The sequence below is a fragment of the Hyaena hyaena genome, unplaced genomic scaffold, assembly GCF_003009895.1.
Source record: "Hyaena hyaena isolate Hyena2069 unplaced genomic scaffold, ASM300989v1 scaffold_138, whole genome shotgun sequence".
In the NCBI taxonomy this organism is placed as follows: Eukaryota; Metazoa; Chordata; class Mammalia; order Carnivora; family Hyaenidae; genus Hyaena; species Hyaena hyaena.
In genome coordinates, this window is record NW_024080770.1 from 523,495 (window position 1) to 540,095 (window position 16,601).

A 16,601-nucleotide genomic window follows, 5' to 3' on the forward strand; every position below is an offset into this window, starting at 1 on the left:
TTTCTCTCAGAGTTAAAAGTATTGCTCCCTATCTTTTGGATTGGCTACTTTGCTTTTTATCTTTGTTCCCCTATATGTATGTATTCCACCCTACCCCCAACAGAAAATATTTTCCTCTTTATTACTGGTTTTTAGTAGTCTGGTGACGCTGTGCCATGGTGTGGTTTGCTTCAAGTTTCTTCTGCTTGGGTTTTGTTGAGCTTCTTGAATTGATGGGTATTAGTTTTCTTCATCATGCTTTCCTCTACCTTCTAGAACATACATAGCATACTTATTTTTGTCTTAATGTTCATGCCTGTTTAGTCTATCAGTGTCATTTCTGGAGCTGTTTTTATTAATTGTTAATTTCTACAGGTTGTAGGTCTTATTTTCCTACTTTTTTCCATGACTGGTAACTTTTAATTGGGTGCTGAATATTGTAAATTCTATACTGTTAGCTGCTTAATTTTGTTGTATTCATTTAACTGTTACTGAATTTTGTTCTTTGATGCAGTTTTGTTCACTGAAATGAGTTTAATCCTTTTCAGTGCTTGCTTTTAAGATTAATTAAGGTGAGGCACCTGGGTGGCTCAGTCTGTTAAGCACCAACTTCGGCTCAGGTCATTACTCCTGGTTCAGGAGTTTGAGCCTGAGTTTGAGCCCTGTGTTGGGCTCTGTACTCACAGCTCAGAGCCTGGAGCCTGCTTCCGATTTTGTGTCTCCCTCTCTCTCTGCCCTTCCCCTCCTAAAAAAAAAAAAAAAAAAAAAAAAAAAAAAAAAAAAAAAAAAAAAGATTTACTAAGGCAAGTAGTGTATATCTTTCATACATAAATAACCATGGTACACTTATCAAAACTAATGATATATTAAAATTGGTGGGACATTGCTAACTAATGACAAGCCTTAATTTAGATTTCACCAGGTTTCTCATTTATATCCTTTATCTGTTCCAGTAACCACTTCAGGCACTCACATTGCCTTTAATCTCCCCTAATCTGTGACAGTTTCTCAGTCTTGTCTTTCATGATTTTTTTGGACAGCACTGGTCAGGTGTTTTAATAGAACCTCCCTCAGCTTGGGTCTGTCACCTGTGTTCTCTCGATTAGATGGGGGTCATGGATCTGTGCAATGAATACCACAGCAGTGAAGTGCCCTTCTCGCCACAACATATCAGGGAAGACTGATATCTATGTGACCTATGACTGGTGATGTTAACCTTGATCACTTAATCAAGGTGTTGCTTTTAGATTTCTCCACTGTAAAGTTACTTAGTAGATAGAGCTAGAAAATACATGTATGTATATTAACTCACATATACTAAACACCATTATTTCTGTATATATATATTATATATATCTGTATATACCCACGAATTCATACTGATGTCTCTGACTAATCCAGCACCACCTCTGGACTTCCACTCTTGCTTATTTGTAACTTCTTATGACAGTGAGAAACTTAGCTCCTGCTATCTGTTATTTATTTACCTCTCTGTTCAACTCCAGTATCCATGTAGTTTCAGAATTACTAATCCACACCCCTCTGTGAAAAAACTGCCATCTAGAACACAGTGTTGGTTTGTGGGGGTTTTTTGTTTGTTTTTGTTTGTTTGTTTGTTTGTTTTGTCTTTAGACTTATGTACCCAGTCAAACCACCATTTCCCAAAGTTATCTGGCCAGCTCCTCCTTCCCAATTCCTTTCTGCGAGGTTTTGTCATATACTTGTAATACAGTTACTTTCATTTATCAAGGTCTCCATTTCATCCTAAGTTTACTAGCATCCTGGGTCCTTAAAACTGAAAAAGTTTTTTATTTTCAGCCCATATACTTCACTCATTGTGGGGTATGGTTCTATGGGTTTAAACAAATGCATAGGAGTGTGGACCTGCCCCCGCAGTACCCCCATTCAGAACAGTTCCATCACCTGAAAATTTCCTTGTGAGGCTCCTTTGTAGTTAACTCCTTCCCCTCCCCCAATGACTGACAACCACTCATCTGTTTTCCATCCATATAGTTTTGCATTTTCCAGGACTTCATACACATGGGCTCATATGCATAGTCTTTTGGATCTGACTTTTTTTACTTAGCAAAACACATGTAATAACTTTCCCCATTGTTGCATAAATCAACATGCAGAAGAGCTGATTAACAGAATCGACATGCAAGAATTGACTCATTAGTTCCCATCCATTGCTGAGAAGTAGTCCTGTATATGGATTTACTAGACCTTGTTTATCCAATCACCCGTTGAAGTACGTATCACTTGCTATAGCTTACCTTTTTACTCTTTTACTGATATCTTTTTAATACCATATTCTTACTTTTAATATACTCCAATTTAAGGATGTTCTGCCCCTCATGATTAATGTTTTTTTTATATTGTTAAAGAATTTTTGTCTCAAGGTTATGAAGATGTTCTCCTATGTTTTTGTCCAAAAGTTTTACTATCGGTTTTCCACATTAGAGCTATGATCAATCTGGAATTGATTTTTGCATATGGTGTGAGGTAGGAATCAACCCAACACCACTTATTGAAAAGACTCTCCTTTCCCCCACTCTGTCACAATGTGATCTTTGTTATAAATCAAAACCCTATATGTATGGCTCTGTTTCCAGATTGTGGCCATTGGTCTGTCTCTCCTTGTACCAGTTCCACACGGTATTGGTTACTAAAGCTATAGAAAGAGCTTGATTAGTATAACTGCTTCAACCTTGTTCCTCATCTTCAGAAATGGTTTGGCTGTTCTTGATCTTCTGCATTTCCATATAAAGTTTAGAATCAGCATGTCAATTTCTACAAAAACACCAGCTGGAAGATTTCAACTAGAATTGCATTAACTCTGTTGATCAATTTGGGAAGAATTAATATCTTAATAATATTGAGCCTGCCACTCCATTAATATGGTTTATCTGAGGGAAGTTTTTAAAGGCACTAAAATAAAAAAGATTTGTCACACCCTTCTCCTGGGGTTTGGGGTCTACTCACCCCATTTTGCACATAAAAGAGGAGTCTCTCAGGCAGCACTTTGCTGTATGAGAGTCTGTGTCAGTAACCTTAGGCCTTCCCTCAAGACCCAGAAGGGACTGGCCTCTTTTGTACCCCTCCCAGCAGACACCCTCCTTTACTCCCTTCCTTGACAGATGCTTTACATCTGTTTAACATCTAAAAACTACAAACACTCACCAGATACTTTTTTTTTTTTTTTAATATTTTTATTTGTTTCTAGGAGAGAGAGAGAGAGACAGCGTGAGCAGGGGAGGGTCAGAGAGAGAGGGAGTCACAGACTGAAACAGGCTCCAGGCTCCGAGCTGGCAGTCAGCACAGAGCCCGACGCGGAGCTCGAAACCACGAACCACGAGATCATGACCTAAACGAAAGTCGGACGCTTAACCGACTAAGCCACCCAGGTGCCCCATTCACCAGATACTTTTAATGAGAATTGATAGCAGGCACAATGACCAAAAATGAGGCATTATTCAAAACCAACAAACACCAAAAATTAAGAAAGTTTAATGAGCAATGAGAAGTTTTACATGAAATAATACTATTTCGTCTTTTTTTCCCCCCTAAAAAACAAGATCTTGAAAATCAAACATCAGTGACGTCACTGTTGAGTCACTAGCGTATTTTTGTGTGAATTTTTTCCAGCGACGGTAAAAAGCTCCTTTTGACTGTGTGCTAGTTAGAGAAATGGTGGGGAGATATTTTTAAGCTACATCCAAATATTTTCCATCTGACTTTCATCTTCAAATCAAATCTCTTGTTCAATAACTTTGAAAAGATCTTTTAAAAATTTTTAGTTTTTTGGCAAGGACTGCAATCTTTTTATTGCCAACAAACTGTAGTTTCTGTTTCCAAAAAAAAAAAAAAATCCCTAGCATTTGGGGTTTATTTTCATCTTCTTAAGTTTTGTCATGCATAGACAGAGATTGCACTACCGAGTTACCTATATAAATTTCTATACTGACACCTTTATAGTTCCTTGTTCAGAATGCCTTCACACTGGGGTACGTGTTCTTCTCGAAAGGAAGGCATTGCTTTGTCAAATGTCATCTTCTTCCTCCTTGGGAGGATTGGCAGCTTCTAAATGAGTGTGAAATTTAATGCAGACTATAACTCTCTAGATAGGTCCCAAAATTCATTTTTTCAGATTTCAGATTTTTTAAAATGTTTGTTTATTTTTGAGAGAGAGAGAGAGAAAGAAAGAGGGTGTGGGGGTGGGTAGGGGCAGAGACAGAGGGAGACACAGAATCTGAAGCAGGCTCTAGGCTCTGAACTGTCAGCACAGAGACCTACACGGGGCTCGAACCCACAAACCATGAGATCGTGACCTGAGCTGAAGTCAGACGCTTAACTGACTGAGCCACCCAGGCGCCTCGAAGATTTCAGATTTCTAAAGTAATAGCAACAAAAATCTGGAACACAGTAAACTGGAATTGTGATCACTCACGGCCATGAGTGGCTCCTCTCCCGCCTCTTCCCAGCTGTTCTGTCTGCCAGTGGCTAGGCCAGACCCACGGACACCGACACAGGCTGAACTGGCCCTTAGCTGAGGGTGGAGAGCAGAGAGAGGCACGGAGGCAGCCTTTCCGGGACCCTCAGACACCATCTCTGCAGCACTAAGAGCATCCCTTTGCACAGAGCCACACGTGTGCTGAGGACACCATGCCACAGAGGAAGTCTGTGCCCTGGGGTCTCCCTCTGGGAAGGGATGAGGCAGAGAACCTGGGAGAGGGGGACGCTGCCATGGCCCGAACAGAGACAGACCAAGGACACCCGCCAGGCAGGTACCCATTGGGTCTTACAGAGGACCGTACCCGCCACCTCGAGGCCTTCGGGGCCCAGAAACAGCACCGGTGACGCGTGGCCCTGTGTGTCATCTGCCCTGTCATCCTCTCTGGGACGGCATCTTCACTGAGGCTCCTCGACCATGCCCCCCTCACCTGCCGGCTTCCTATTGCTGTCACCTCCTCTGGGCTCCGCCGTGTCTGCTCTCACAGTTCACTTCTGGAGCTGCTGACAGTCAGGACGGCCACCGTCGGCTGGCCGGCTAGCCGCGGAGCTATCACAGGCAGGGGCCACAGCTTTGACTTCAAGCGGGACTCCGTTGGGCATTTTGTGTCCAAAATGTTGTTTTTCTTTCTTTTTTTTTTTTATTAAAGTAAGAATTTTAAGAGGTTCTAGTTCCAAGGTTTTTTATGTTTTAAAGGTCACATGTTCTGCCTCCAACATCATCTTTTCATTTATGTGTATTTGCCACAAGGGCCCATAGCGGCTACAGTGCCGGACTCAGGAAAGCTGGGTCCTAGGCTGAGTGATCTTGGGCAAGTCGCTCCCTCAACTTTGGGGCCTCTTTTCCACACACCCATGATTTATGAGGGGATTAGACTGAATCAGAGATCACTAGCTATTTTTGATTGTGCCTCCCCAGCAATAAAAAAATGGGGGGCATGTACCCATAATATGTGTATATTCCAACTCTGCACCTTTACTACAACACCAGTATGTTATAACATAAACATGCAAAGTAAAAACCCTAAAAGCTAGGGGCACCTGGGTGGCTCAGTCAGTTGGGCATCCGACTTCAGCTCAGGTCATGATCCTGTGGTTTGTGGATTCAAGCCCGCGTTGGGCTCTGTGCTGACAGCTCGGAGCCTAGAGCCTGCTTCAGCATCTGTGTCTCTCTCTCTCTCTCTGCCCCTCCCCTTCTCACACTCTGTCTCTCTCTCTCTCTCTCTCAAAAACATAAAAATTTTTAAAAATTTAAAAGCTAATTATTATATAAACTAAATAAACACAAAATATCTTTAAAAAATTCCCCCTTTCATTTATACAAGACAATGTCCTCCTCTCACAATTGTATTGTTTGCTTATAATTAATAACAACAGGGAAGGGAGAGCAATGTGGTGGGATAAACTTCATTGTTCTTTAAAATCTTGCTTTAACACTTTGAGATGGAGCCATTTGGGGGTCTGGTTTGAGCTGAGTTTATTTTTAGTGGCTGTCATAACTGGTCCAAAGAGAAGATATGTATCATTGACTGTGTGTATTAAATTATGGTGCTCATTTTCAATCCCATCCACCAATTAAAGGCCTTTTATTGAAATTAAGCTAGTAGATGTCCATCTTCCCTTATGCCAGTCAGTGGCTCTTACAAGCTAATTGCAAAACATTGCATTTTTATGTTTTTAACAAATGGACCCGAAATCCACTGACACTTTCCATTTGGATGGGTTTCAAACAGATTAGAAAAATCTGTTTCTAATATTTTCAAGCACGCAGATAGAAGCATTATTTTAGGTGACGCCACATGTTTCCATCAACAAAAATCTGATGTTCAAAATATTCTCTCCAAAGCATGAGTTCTTTGGAAAAACAAGTACTTTTCTCACTCATTGTTAAAACGAGTCACCTCTACCTTGAAGAGTCAGAAGAACTGGAGTTCATTTTTCCATGGATATCTGCCAACAATCCCGTCATCATAAAATGCTCAGCAAATTTGGAATGTTTGCCTTTTTGTACAAGAAACACATATAATTCCCCTTAAAGTTTGATGGCTGCTTTAAGTGTTCTGCCAAGAGACAGCCAGCAAAACCTCTCTGTGGTTCAAAAGATTTTCAAAGTCACTTCCCTTCTGATAACAAATCATTGTATATGTTTTACTGTGTTTTAAATTCTTTTAAAAAACACACACACACAAACCATATTAATGCATCCTGTAGTACTTCGTGTACTTCCAGCCTTAACCTCGTGTCTATGGTAGCCTGCGGGAAGTTTTCCAGGGCGTTGGTTTTCCATGTGTGGCCATCCCTGAACCCTTACCCAGAATCCCTTTCATCATGGAACAGCCACTCCATCCGTGATTATGCTCAGACAGTTTTTCCCATCACTGGTGTTTTCATTAAAGAAGTAATGTACTGTTCAGTCAATATCACCTCTTTCTGTTAGTGGCTCACAGAGATGTAGTTCTTCATGTATTTCATTATTGAAACACAACCTAGGAAAACCATGTTAGAAACATCTGTACTCTCCTTCAACTATTTAGCAAACTTCCCACAGTGTGAAATTTGTTCTAATGCTTATTTCTCTACATCCTCAACAATATTTTCCCCACATCTTCCAAAAGTATTTGTAGTCACCACATTGTGTTCTATGTACTGTTCTGGCTCCCTCCCTCCCCCTTCCCCTGCACCACTACCACACCAACTGTCTCCTTCCCAATCTTCTTTATAAGACAAGGTGTTGTGTGTGTGTGTGTGTGTGTGTGTGTGTGTATAACAGAATGCTGTGACATGGGTCTAAGAGGGAATAGATTGGCTTTGTGGCAACCATCTCCCCTCCCCCCAGCAAAGCCAAGTCCTGAAGGTGGGCCCACAGGGAAGGGAAGATTGGTATCTCATTCCCTGGCTGGATATATGGTTAGGCTCACTGCTTGCTGGTCTGCCTTGCCCTTGTCTGAGCACAGTAAGTAAGAATTGAAGCCAGGACTTCAGTTATGTCTGACAGGATTCTCACCATTTCTACTACCAAATACAGAGGAACTTGTATTTTATTTTATTTTATTTTTTTATTAAAAAAATTTTTTTAATGTTTTATTTATTTCTAGGAGAGAGAGAGAGAGACAGCGTGAGTAGGGGAGGGTCAGAGAGAGAGGGTCACAGATTGAAACAGGCCCCAGACTCTGAGCTGGCAGTCAGCACAGAGCCCGACGCGGGGCTCAAACCCACAAACCGCGAGATCATGACCTAAGCGAAAGTCGGACGCTTAACCAACTAAGCCACCCAGGCGCCCCTAGGAACTTGTATTTTAAGTAGCAGAGGTTCTACTCGGACATTTTCTGGTTGATCACCCGCACTTGCATTATAAGAATTATCATTGATTGTGGAGGAGGGCACTTTGGGGATGAGCACTGAGTGTTATGTGGAAACTAATTTGACAATAAACTATTTGTAAAAAAAAAAAAAAAAAAAAAAAAGAATTATCATTGATTGTCATTTCTTTGCAGGAATCTTGTTAAGCCGCCATTTGCAAGAGTTAATTGAGTTAAAATTTGGCAAAGTAATTTGTGAAGCCACTTAGCTAGAGTCACGTGATCTGGGACACATCACAGTGGAGTGCCCTTATCAGCGTTCATCTGAGGCCATCCGAGGCCATCACAATAGGCTTTTCAGGGAGTCAGGGTGTTGAGGTGAAAGGGTGGAGGCAGCAGACGCTGCGGGAGTTGGTTTGGAGGCTCTAGCAAAGCAGCCGAGATTCCCCGGATTCTCCTGGCCCCCGTCTCTTCCTGGGACATATGTATGTGTATACATGTGAGACGACGAACCCTGTCACCTAGGGGCCTTACTTACAATGCAAATTCCTATATATAGTAGTTTGCGAAGGTTTTCATGACAAAGTACCCCAACTATGTGGCTCAAGCGACAGAAATGTATCGTCTCCCAGTTCTAGAGGCTAGGAGGCTGAGATCCAAGTGTCTGCAGGGTGTGTTTCTTCAGAGGGCTGTGAGGAAGGATCTGTTCCATGCCTCTCTCCTGACTCCTGCGGGCGTGCTGGCCATGCCCAGCGTTCCTTGGCTTCAGGTTGCCCCGCCCCAATTATCTTCTGCACATGGTGTTCTCCTCGAGTGTTTGTCTCTGTGTCCAAATTTCCCCTTTAACTCAGGACACAAGTCATATTGGATTGGGGCCCACCCTACTTCACATGCCTTATCTTAATTATATCTGTAAGACCCTGTTTCCAAATGAGGTGACATTCTGAGGTACAGGGGGTTAAGACTTCAATATACAAATATAAGGGAAGACATAATCCATCCATCAGACTGGGCTACATCCCAGACCTTCTAGAACAGGATATTCGAGGGTTGGAGCTCACAATCCATGTTCTTAACAAGGACCTTAGGTACCTCGCTTGCTCACGAGAGCTTGAGAGCTACATGGCCAGCTGAGGTGACACAGAATATTCTTTCTCATCTCAAATATATAGGAATACCAAATAAAACTAAACCATAGATTTTAATGTGTAGCTCAATACAAAAGGAATGAAAAAGACATTTTAATGTGTCATAAATTGGGAAATTAAAACCAGATGGATAAGCATTGGTTGTTGCTAGGTAAACCCTAAGGAGAGTTCAACAAGCATGCAGGCTGGGGCTGGGGCTCAAATGTCCTTGAGGGAGGTAGTAGGTCCATTGGGTGCTTGAAGCAGAAGCATGAAGCTTGGAACCTTGGAAAGGTACCTTGCCAGGGACTAAAACAATCAACCAGAGATTTGTTTCAACTAATTAAAAATTGGGCACAGACTGGCCATTCAGATCCACTATGTCAATTCACAGAATCCAATAGCTTTCTTAGCTGAGGTTCATCTAAGGAAAAAGAATTTGGGTTGGTTGAGGGGAGGGATTGGGGCCCTTCTAGAACACTACAGCAAAGTTGGGCCCTGATAAAACCTGCCAGCAGGCAAGGGGAGTTCAGAACATCCAGGACTGGGCCCCTGAGCCACTGGGGGAAAGGGTCCCAGGTGGGTGGGAATGAATTAGTCATACAGAAAGCAGAGGAGGGCGTCAAAGAGGAATTTGCTGTGCTTGTGATAGACATGTGAAGGCCAGGGAGGCATGAACCTGACATTGATAGACCTCCTCACTCCTCTTTCTCCTTCCCTACAGGTCAACCCTTTCAGAGACCGAATCTGCAAAGTGTTTGCCCACAATGATGTGTTCTCCTTTGAGGATGTCCTGGGGATGGCATCTGTGTTCAGTGAGCAGGCTTGCCCCAGCCTGAAGATCGAGTATGCTTTTCGCATCTATGGTGGGTGACTGAGTGGTGGTGTTGGATGGAGGGAAACACCATAGAGTAAATATCAATCTGTAATCCATCAACATCAATTCGTTGGTGGAATAATGGTCACTGGGATCTACCTGGGTGTTTATGGTTATTATCATCTTTCTTGAGTACTGTAACATGGCTGTGAACTACTACTTCAGTGGATAGATGGATGCCCTCCCCTCTATGCCATCAGAGGCAAATGGAGTCATTGGTGTTGACATTTCACGGTGGCAGTGTGGGCAGGCTAGAGAAAGAGAGAGAGAGACAGAGAGAGATTGAGGACTACCTATGGGTATGAAGGAGCTATGCTTGTTTTGCAGAAATTAAGAGATTTGAACACCAGAACCAGCTCAGCCACTAAATGGCTGAGAAATATTGGACAAATTGCTTCCCCTTTCTAGGCCTGTTTCATCAGCTTTTAAAATGAGGTGTTTGAGAAAGATCGTCTGTGAGGTCCTATGACCTTTTTTGGTCTCTGCTTTTGTCTGGGGTAGCCATTAAGCACTGCTAGAGTTTTGCTCTTCAACAGACTCATGTCCCCATAGTGCAACTGAGATGTCTGAAATTCTCAAAAGAAATGAAAAGGAAAGAAACAAAGAAGCCCTGAGAAGTCTTCAAAGAGACCATGTGCAAAACTTTAAGCTCATTGTGACGACTCCTTGGTCCCAAAGGACTTGAGCATTCAGGCTGGCACAGTTTGGCATTTCACCTGCCTTTCTTTCCTGCCAGGTCCCTCCTGTCTCCGCACAATGGACACCATATTATTCTTGCTTCACCCAAGTGGGCTTGGATCAAATGGGGGTAGAGGAGTTTTAAGCCTGATGGACCTACAAGGGCTCAGTTTTCTCATCTATAAAAAGTACTCAATGATAGCTCCTATGTCCTCAGGACATATGTATCTCCTATGTCCTCAGGCTTAGTATCCAATAAACTCAAATGAAATCACACATCCCCTTGCTGAGAATAGCTAAGTAAGCTCCTACCATACTGTCACTTCCACAGATAGCAACTATAAACTCTCTCTCTCTCTCTCTCTATATATATATGTATATGTATATATATACGTATATGCATATGTATGTATATATATGTATGTATGTATATATATATGTATACATGTATATATATATACCACCTACCTGATGGCACTAGACAGCTACCAGAGGCAGAGAGTTGACACTTGGAGGGAGGAAGTAGTACTGGATGGCCCTTTTCCTCACTTTTTTCAAACTTTTTAGCCTAAAGGCGGGCTTCAGTGAAGGGCATCTTGCAGGACTGATAGAAACCCTAAATTCTTTCTGACTTGAAGAATCAGACTGTTTGGGGGCACTTTTCCCATGAAAAGTGAAAAGAAGGGAGAGTCCATGAAAGAAAGCCAGAGAAAGGTCCTCTAAACCACATATACAAGGGTAAATTCAAAGCAGCTCAGGTAAGGATAATAGAACTGAGATTTGAGTGGCCACTCCATCTTAACAAGGTCCCTGTGTGACATGGTTTACAGTTTAAGTCCAGTCAATTTCCTGATAGAATTTTTTTTAAAAAAAAAACCAACACTCTTTGGAAGAATATAACAGAATCCAGAGATTTTACAATAAATCATTTATAATGTCTAAAATATAATCCATAATTATTCAACATACAAAAATTTTAGAAAACCAGAAATGTCCAAGGTATAATCCAAAATTATTAAATATACAATTACAAAATAAATAAAAATTGATATATTCTCAAGGATGGAGCCTGACTCTGGCATGTAAATGTGATGTAAAAGTTATGTAAAAGAAATTCATAATGGAAGAAATAGTGGGAATTCTCAGCAGAGAAATAGAAACTATAAGAAAGAATCAAACCGAAAATATAAAAGTGAAAAATAAAATATATATCTAAAATAAAAATTCATGGGGTGCCTGTGTGCCTCAGTCAGCTGAGCATCTGACTTTGGCTCAGGTCATGATCTCACAGTTTGTGGGTTTGAGCTCTGTGTTGGGCTCTGTGCTAACAGCTCAGAGGCTGAGGCCTACTTTGGATTCTGTGTCTCCATCTTAATTTGCTCCTCCCCTGTTTGCACTCTGTTTCTGTCTCTCTCCCTCTCAAAAATAATAACGTTAAAAATTTTTTAATAAAAAATAAAATTAAAAATTCACTGGATGCACTTAATAGGAAAATTGAGATGACAGAGGAAAGAGCCAGAAACCTGAAGATAGTTTAATGGAAATAATCTAATCTGAAGAACAGAGGAAAAATATATTGAGAGAAAAAAGGAACAGAGCTTCAGGAACATGAAGGACAATAGGAAGCTCTAATATATAATCAATTGGTATCTCGGACAGAAAGAATTAATGGGAAAGAAAAGATATTTGAAGATATAATGGCCCCATGTGTCCAAAGTTTGACACAAGACGTGCATTTACAGTGAACTTCAAACAGGGTTAAGTGCAAATGAAATTACATACCCACATTTAGTTAGTTGGCTTAGTGGTTTCCACCTGTTCACTAGTCTTCCTCCTTCCTTACCCCAAGTACTTCTGGGGCTCCCCAGGGACCACTAGTTGCTGCCCCTCTGTGTCAGGACTTGTGCTGCACAGAATTTGTTGTGCTGTCCCTTGCCTTTTCTGCATCCTGTCCATACTCTTCTGGATTGGCAGCTCTCCCTGATGCAGAGCACTGGCCCAGGCTGGGTGCTCTCATATTACCCAAGAGTCTTTGGGTTGCAAGTACCGGGGACTTACCTGTGTGAGAGGCAACTGATGAAGAATTGTAGTATATTAGCATTCCATTGCCGTGTAATAAGTTACCACAAACCTAGTGGATTTAGATGACACATTTATCATCTCACAGTTTCTGTGGGTTAGGAGTCTGGCTCAGCTTTTTTACGTCCTCTCTTAGGGTTCCACAAAGCTGCAATCAAGGCTCTGTCTGGCTGCACTTGACTGTGAGGAATTCACTTACACGCTCACTCTCGTTGTTGGCAAATGCATTTCCTCGTGTCTAGGGAACTTAGAGCCCTGGTTTCCACTGGCTATCGGCTGGAGGCTGCCCTCAGTTTCTAGAGGCTGACCCATGCTCCTTGCCCCATGGGCATCCCCTGACATGGCCACTTCCTTCTTCAAAGACAGCTAGAGAGAGAGTCTTTGAAGCCAGTGTGCTGGTAAGGTAGAGTCTTATATAACCATCATGGAGGGAATATCCTATCACTTTGCCAAATTCTGTTGGTTAGTTATAAGCCACTAAAAGGACGTGGGGGTTATATATGCACAAATACCAAGAGGTGCGGGTCATAGGGGCAGGGGAGCACTAGAGCTTGTCCATCGCAAGCAGCATGGAGCCCATGGTGGAACTGAGGCACCCTCCTGAGGACGTGGCTGGCAGTGGTCAGGAAGCGAGGTGGCTACTTTCTTTTTTTTTCTTCATGGTTCCCTGGTCTCTTGTTTCTGCTTCTCTCCGTGCAATTTCTTTTTCTGCAGACTTTCGTGCTTCTGTGCCTATGGGCCAAAGATGAACACCCTGGCCCCCCATTTTCTCAGAAGATACAGATGGCTCAGCCAAATCAATGGTCTTGCTGCACCAGGGTTGGGTAAACAGCCTTGTCCAATCAACCACGGCCAAAAAGATGCCGAGTCACATAAATAAACATAGCTCCAGAGCTCTGTCACTGGGGTAGGGACACTTCTCAGAGATGGTAAAGTGTAGGCTGAGCAGATGTTCTGCCTCAGCTGTCTATCCATGGTTCCAGAGCTAAACAAACCAAAACACCAAGCCTTCAGGGAGCTGTAAGAACAGCAGGTTCTCTTTAGGCTCCAAGGCACAGGAGCTAAGCCGTGTTCAGCTTAGAAGTAAGGAGGAAGCCCTCACTCCCAAGAGGTCAGACCTAATGCCTCAGGTCAGACCTGGGACCCGACACCACCTGTTCCCCACACTGTCCTTATATCTTCCTCCACCCCTCTCTCCAGGACCCCTGAAGGGGTTTCCTTCCTCCTTGAGCTCAAGTACAAAAACAAAAAAGTGCAAAGCCTTCATGCAAATCAGCTGTGCAAATAGATGCCTGGGGACTCATAAACTCCAAGGCTTCATCAGATACATCCAGACAAATCTGAATTCTCTCTGGGCTCAGAGGATCTGTTGCCTTACAGAGCTGTCAGCAGGATTAGAGGTGGGGACAAGTGAATCTCCGAGCCTGGTGTTTGGCATGGGGTGGCTGCTCAGTGCATGGAGGTGGTAAGGGCGGCACTGAAGGCAGAAGGGGAAGAATAAAAAGGAAAAGAAGGAGACAGGAAGGAGAAGATGGCAGTGGGAATGGCCGCTGTGACCCTTCTTGGCCAAAGTCCAGAGACCTAACTCGATGCTCTGATGCCTTGGTACTCCGTGTGGGGCCCATGGAGCAGCAGCACTATCACCAGGAAGCCTGTTAGGGACGCAGAAGCTCCAGCCCCTCTGTACACCTGCTAGAGCCAAGTTCACATCTTTTTTTTTTTTAATGTTTTATTTATTTCTAGGAGAGAGAGAGAGACAGCGTGAGCAGGGGAGGGTCAGAGTGAGAGGGAGTCACAGACTGAAACAGGCNATACAGATTAGAGCTCTCTCTGGATCAGGCATGTTAATAAAAACTCACTATCCTAGGTTTTTTGGATGGGGAGGTTAGGATTATGCAGAACAATTACCTTCCGGGTGTTTTCAATTCTTTACCCGAATAACGGGAGCACTAGTTATTAAAAACTAAACATACCTGGACTATTTCTTTTTTTGTTTGTTTGTTTGTTTTAAATGTTTTATTTATTTCTAGGAGAGAGAGAGAGACAGCGTGAGCAGGGGAGGGTCAGAGTGAGAGGGAGTCACAGACTGAAACAGGCTCCAGGCTCCGAGCTGGCAGTCAGCACAGAGCCTGACGTGGGACTTGAACCCACGAATCGTGAGATCATGACCTAAGCGAAAGTCGGTCGCTTAACCGACTAAGCCACTCAGGCGCCCCGCCAAGTTCACATCTTAACAGGACCCCAGCTGATCTCCACTGGGCTCCACTTTCCGCTTTGAGGGACATTCCTGGCCTCTAACAGATCCAGCCCCGGCCCTTTCTGGAGGGATTTTTTACCTGCTAGAGACCAACACCCCAGCACTTCCTTCCTGTTCCATCAGCATGGCTTCCACCAGATGTGAACGGCCCTCAGACAGGTGCCAGAGTGCTAGTGGGAGATCTTCCCACACTGCCCCAGGATCTGACACAGTACCCAGGGCTGGGAGAGGCCACGGAGGCAGGCTCAGTTCTCCTGGGAAATAATCATGAAAGCGTGCCCTTCCTCACTCAACCACACAGGCTAATTTCTGTAAAAGTACTTTGTAAATTGCAAGGAGTAACATGACAGAGAGGTTGAGATGACGATGGCAAGAGTACTCGGGGGGGACCTGAAGGCTAAACCCCATCTTTCCAAGCTCTCTCTAACCTCCCGTTGTCGGGAAACAGTGAGACATAAGCCCTCCCCCCATTCTCGGAGTGGCCCAAGGCTGCAGGTCTGAGGCTGCTTAGGCTGTGTGGACTGGCCAGCAGCCCAGAGCTCCCAGCCCCCACCCCTTTCCTAAGCTGCTGTGCCCTTGCACCCCCAAAGGAGGGGAACTGTCCAGGACTACATTCTACTCTAGCAAATTATTCTGTTTCCAGATGGCCTGGGACCAAAGCCATGTCACTTTGCTGCAGTCTCTGCATATGGGACCTGGGCCAGCAGGACGCCCAGGCACACTGCGGGGTCTCTGGGACAGGCTGCGGAACTTCTCACCAGCAGTGCAATGTCACTGCGGCTGTCCATTCCTTCTAGCCGGGGTGCTGATCCCTCTGCCCCCGCACCTGCTCCCAGCCATCACCCACGGTGTGTGATAGCAGAGCAGCACAGGGAGAGCCTGGATGAACGTCTCGGGCCTTAGCCTCCAGTTTCTCAGCCAGGGGAGAGCTACCTGCTTAAGAAGGAAGGTGGTGAGTTGTATTTTCTTTTTTTTTATTTTTTTAATGTTTTTTTTTATTTATTTCTAGGAGAGAGAGAGAGAGACAGCATGAGCAGGGGAGTGTCAGAGAGAGAGGGAGTCACAGATTGAAACAGGCTCCAGGCTCTGAGCCGGCAGTCAGCACAGAGCCCGACGCGGGGCTCGAACCCACGAACCGTGAGATCATGACCTAAGCGAAAGTCGGACACTTAACCGACTAAGCCACCCAGGCGCCCCTATATTTTCCATATCCATATCCTGTCCAAGGAAGACAGACTGACGTCTGGGGTCTAACCCTGAAGGAGCCTGTGACAGCAGCAAACTCGCTCCTCCATTCCAGTCCCAATATAGCTCTAGCTTTCACTCTTCAAAGTGAGATGTTACATAGTTTCCAGGGTTTGCATGTTTAGTGTTTAACAATCATCAAGTGACCGAGAACGGAGCCTCCGCTCTATCTAATTCGCATCTCTATCCTGAGCGCCTTCTCTAGTCCAAGCCCCGTGCTGGATGACTTCCACGTATTGTCATATTTAATCTTCACAGTGACTGTATGGCAGTACTGCTACTTTCTGTTATGGATGAGGAAACTGAGGCCCTGATTATGCATGAGTTAGGATTAAGTTTGGTTGCTAAGGACAAGGAACCCCAAACGGTTTATGCAAGACAGCTTCTAAGATCACTGGCAGGTACATGTTTTTTTCTCCAATGCGAGGAATTCCAAATGCAGCTGTCCATGGTGGTTCTGCCATGTCCAGGACTTAGGTACCTCCACGGCGTCACTTTATCCTCCATTCCCAGGGTCACCTCACTGTCTTGAAGGGCTGTACTTTCTC

General features: G+C 43.8%; 1 protein-coding gene across 1 annotated transcript in view; it reads left to right on the top strand.

Annotated features, from left to right (window-relative positions):
• Positions 1-16,601, top strand: part of CIB4 (calcium and integrin binding family member 4) — a 51,891-nt gene that overhangs the window by 29,340 nt on the left and 5,950 nt on the right. Inside the window, exon 4 of the mRNA XM_039238317.1 lies at positions 9,642-9,783. Within this exon, the coding sequence (XP_039094248.1) occupies positions 9,642-9,783 (142 nt within the window). The remainder of the gene's footprint in view (positions 1-9,641; positions 9,784-16,601) is intronic.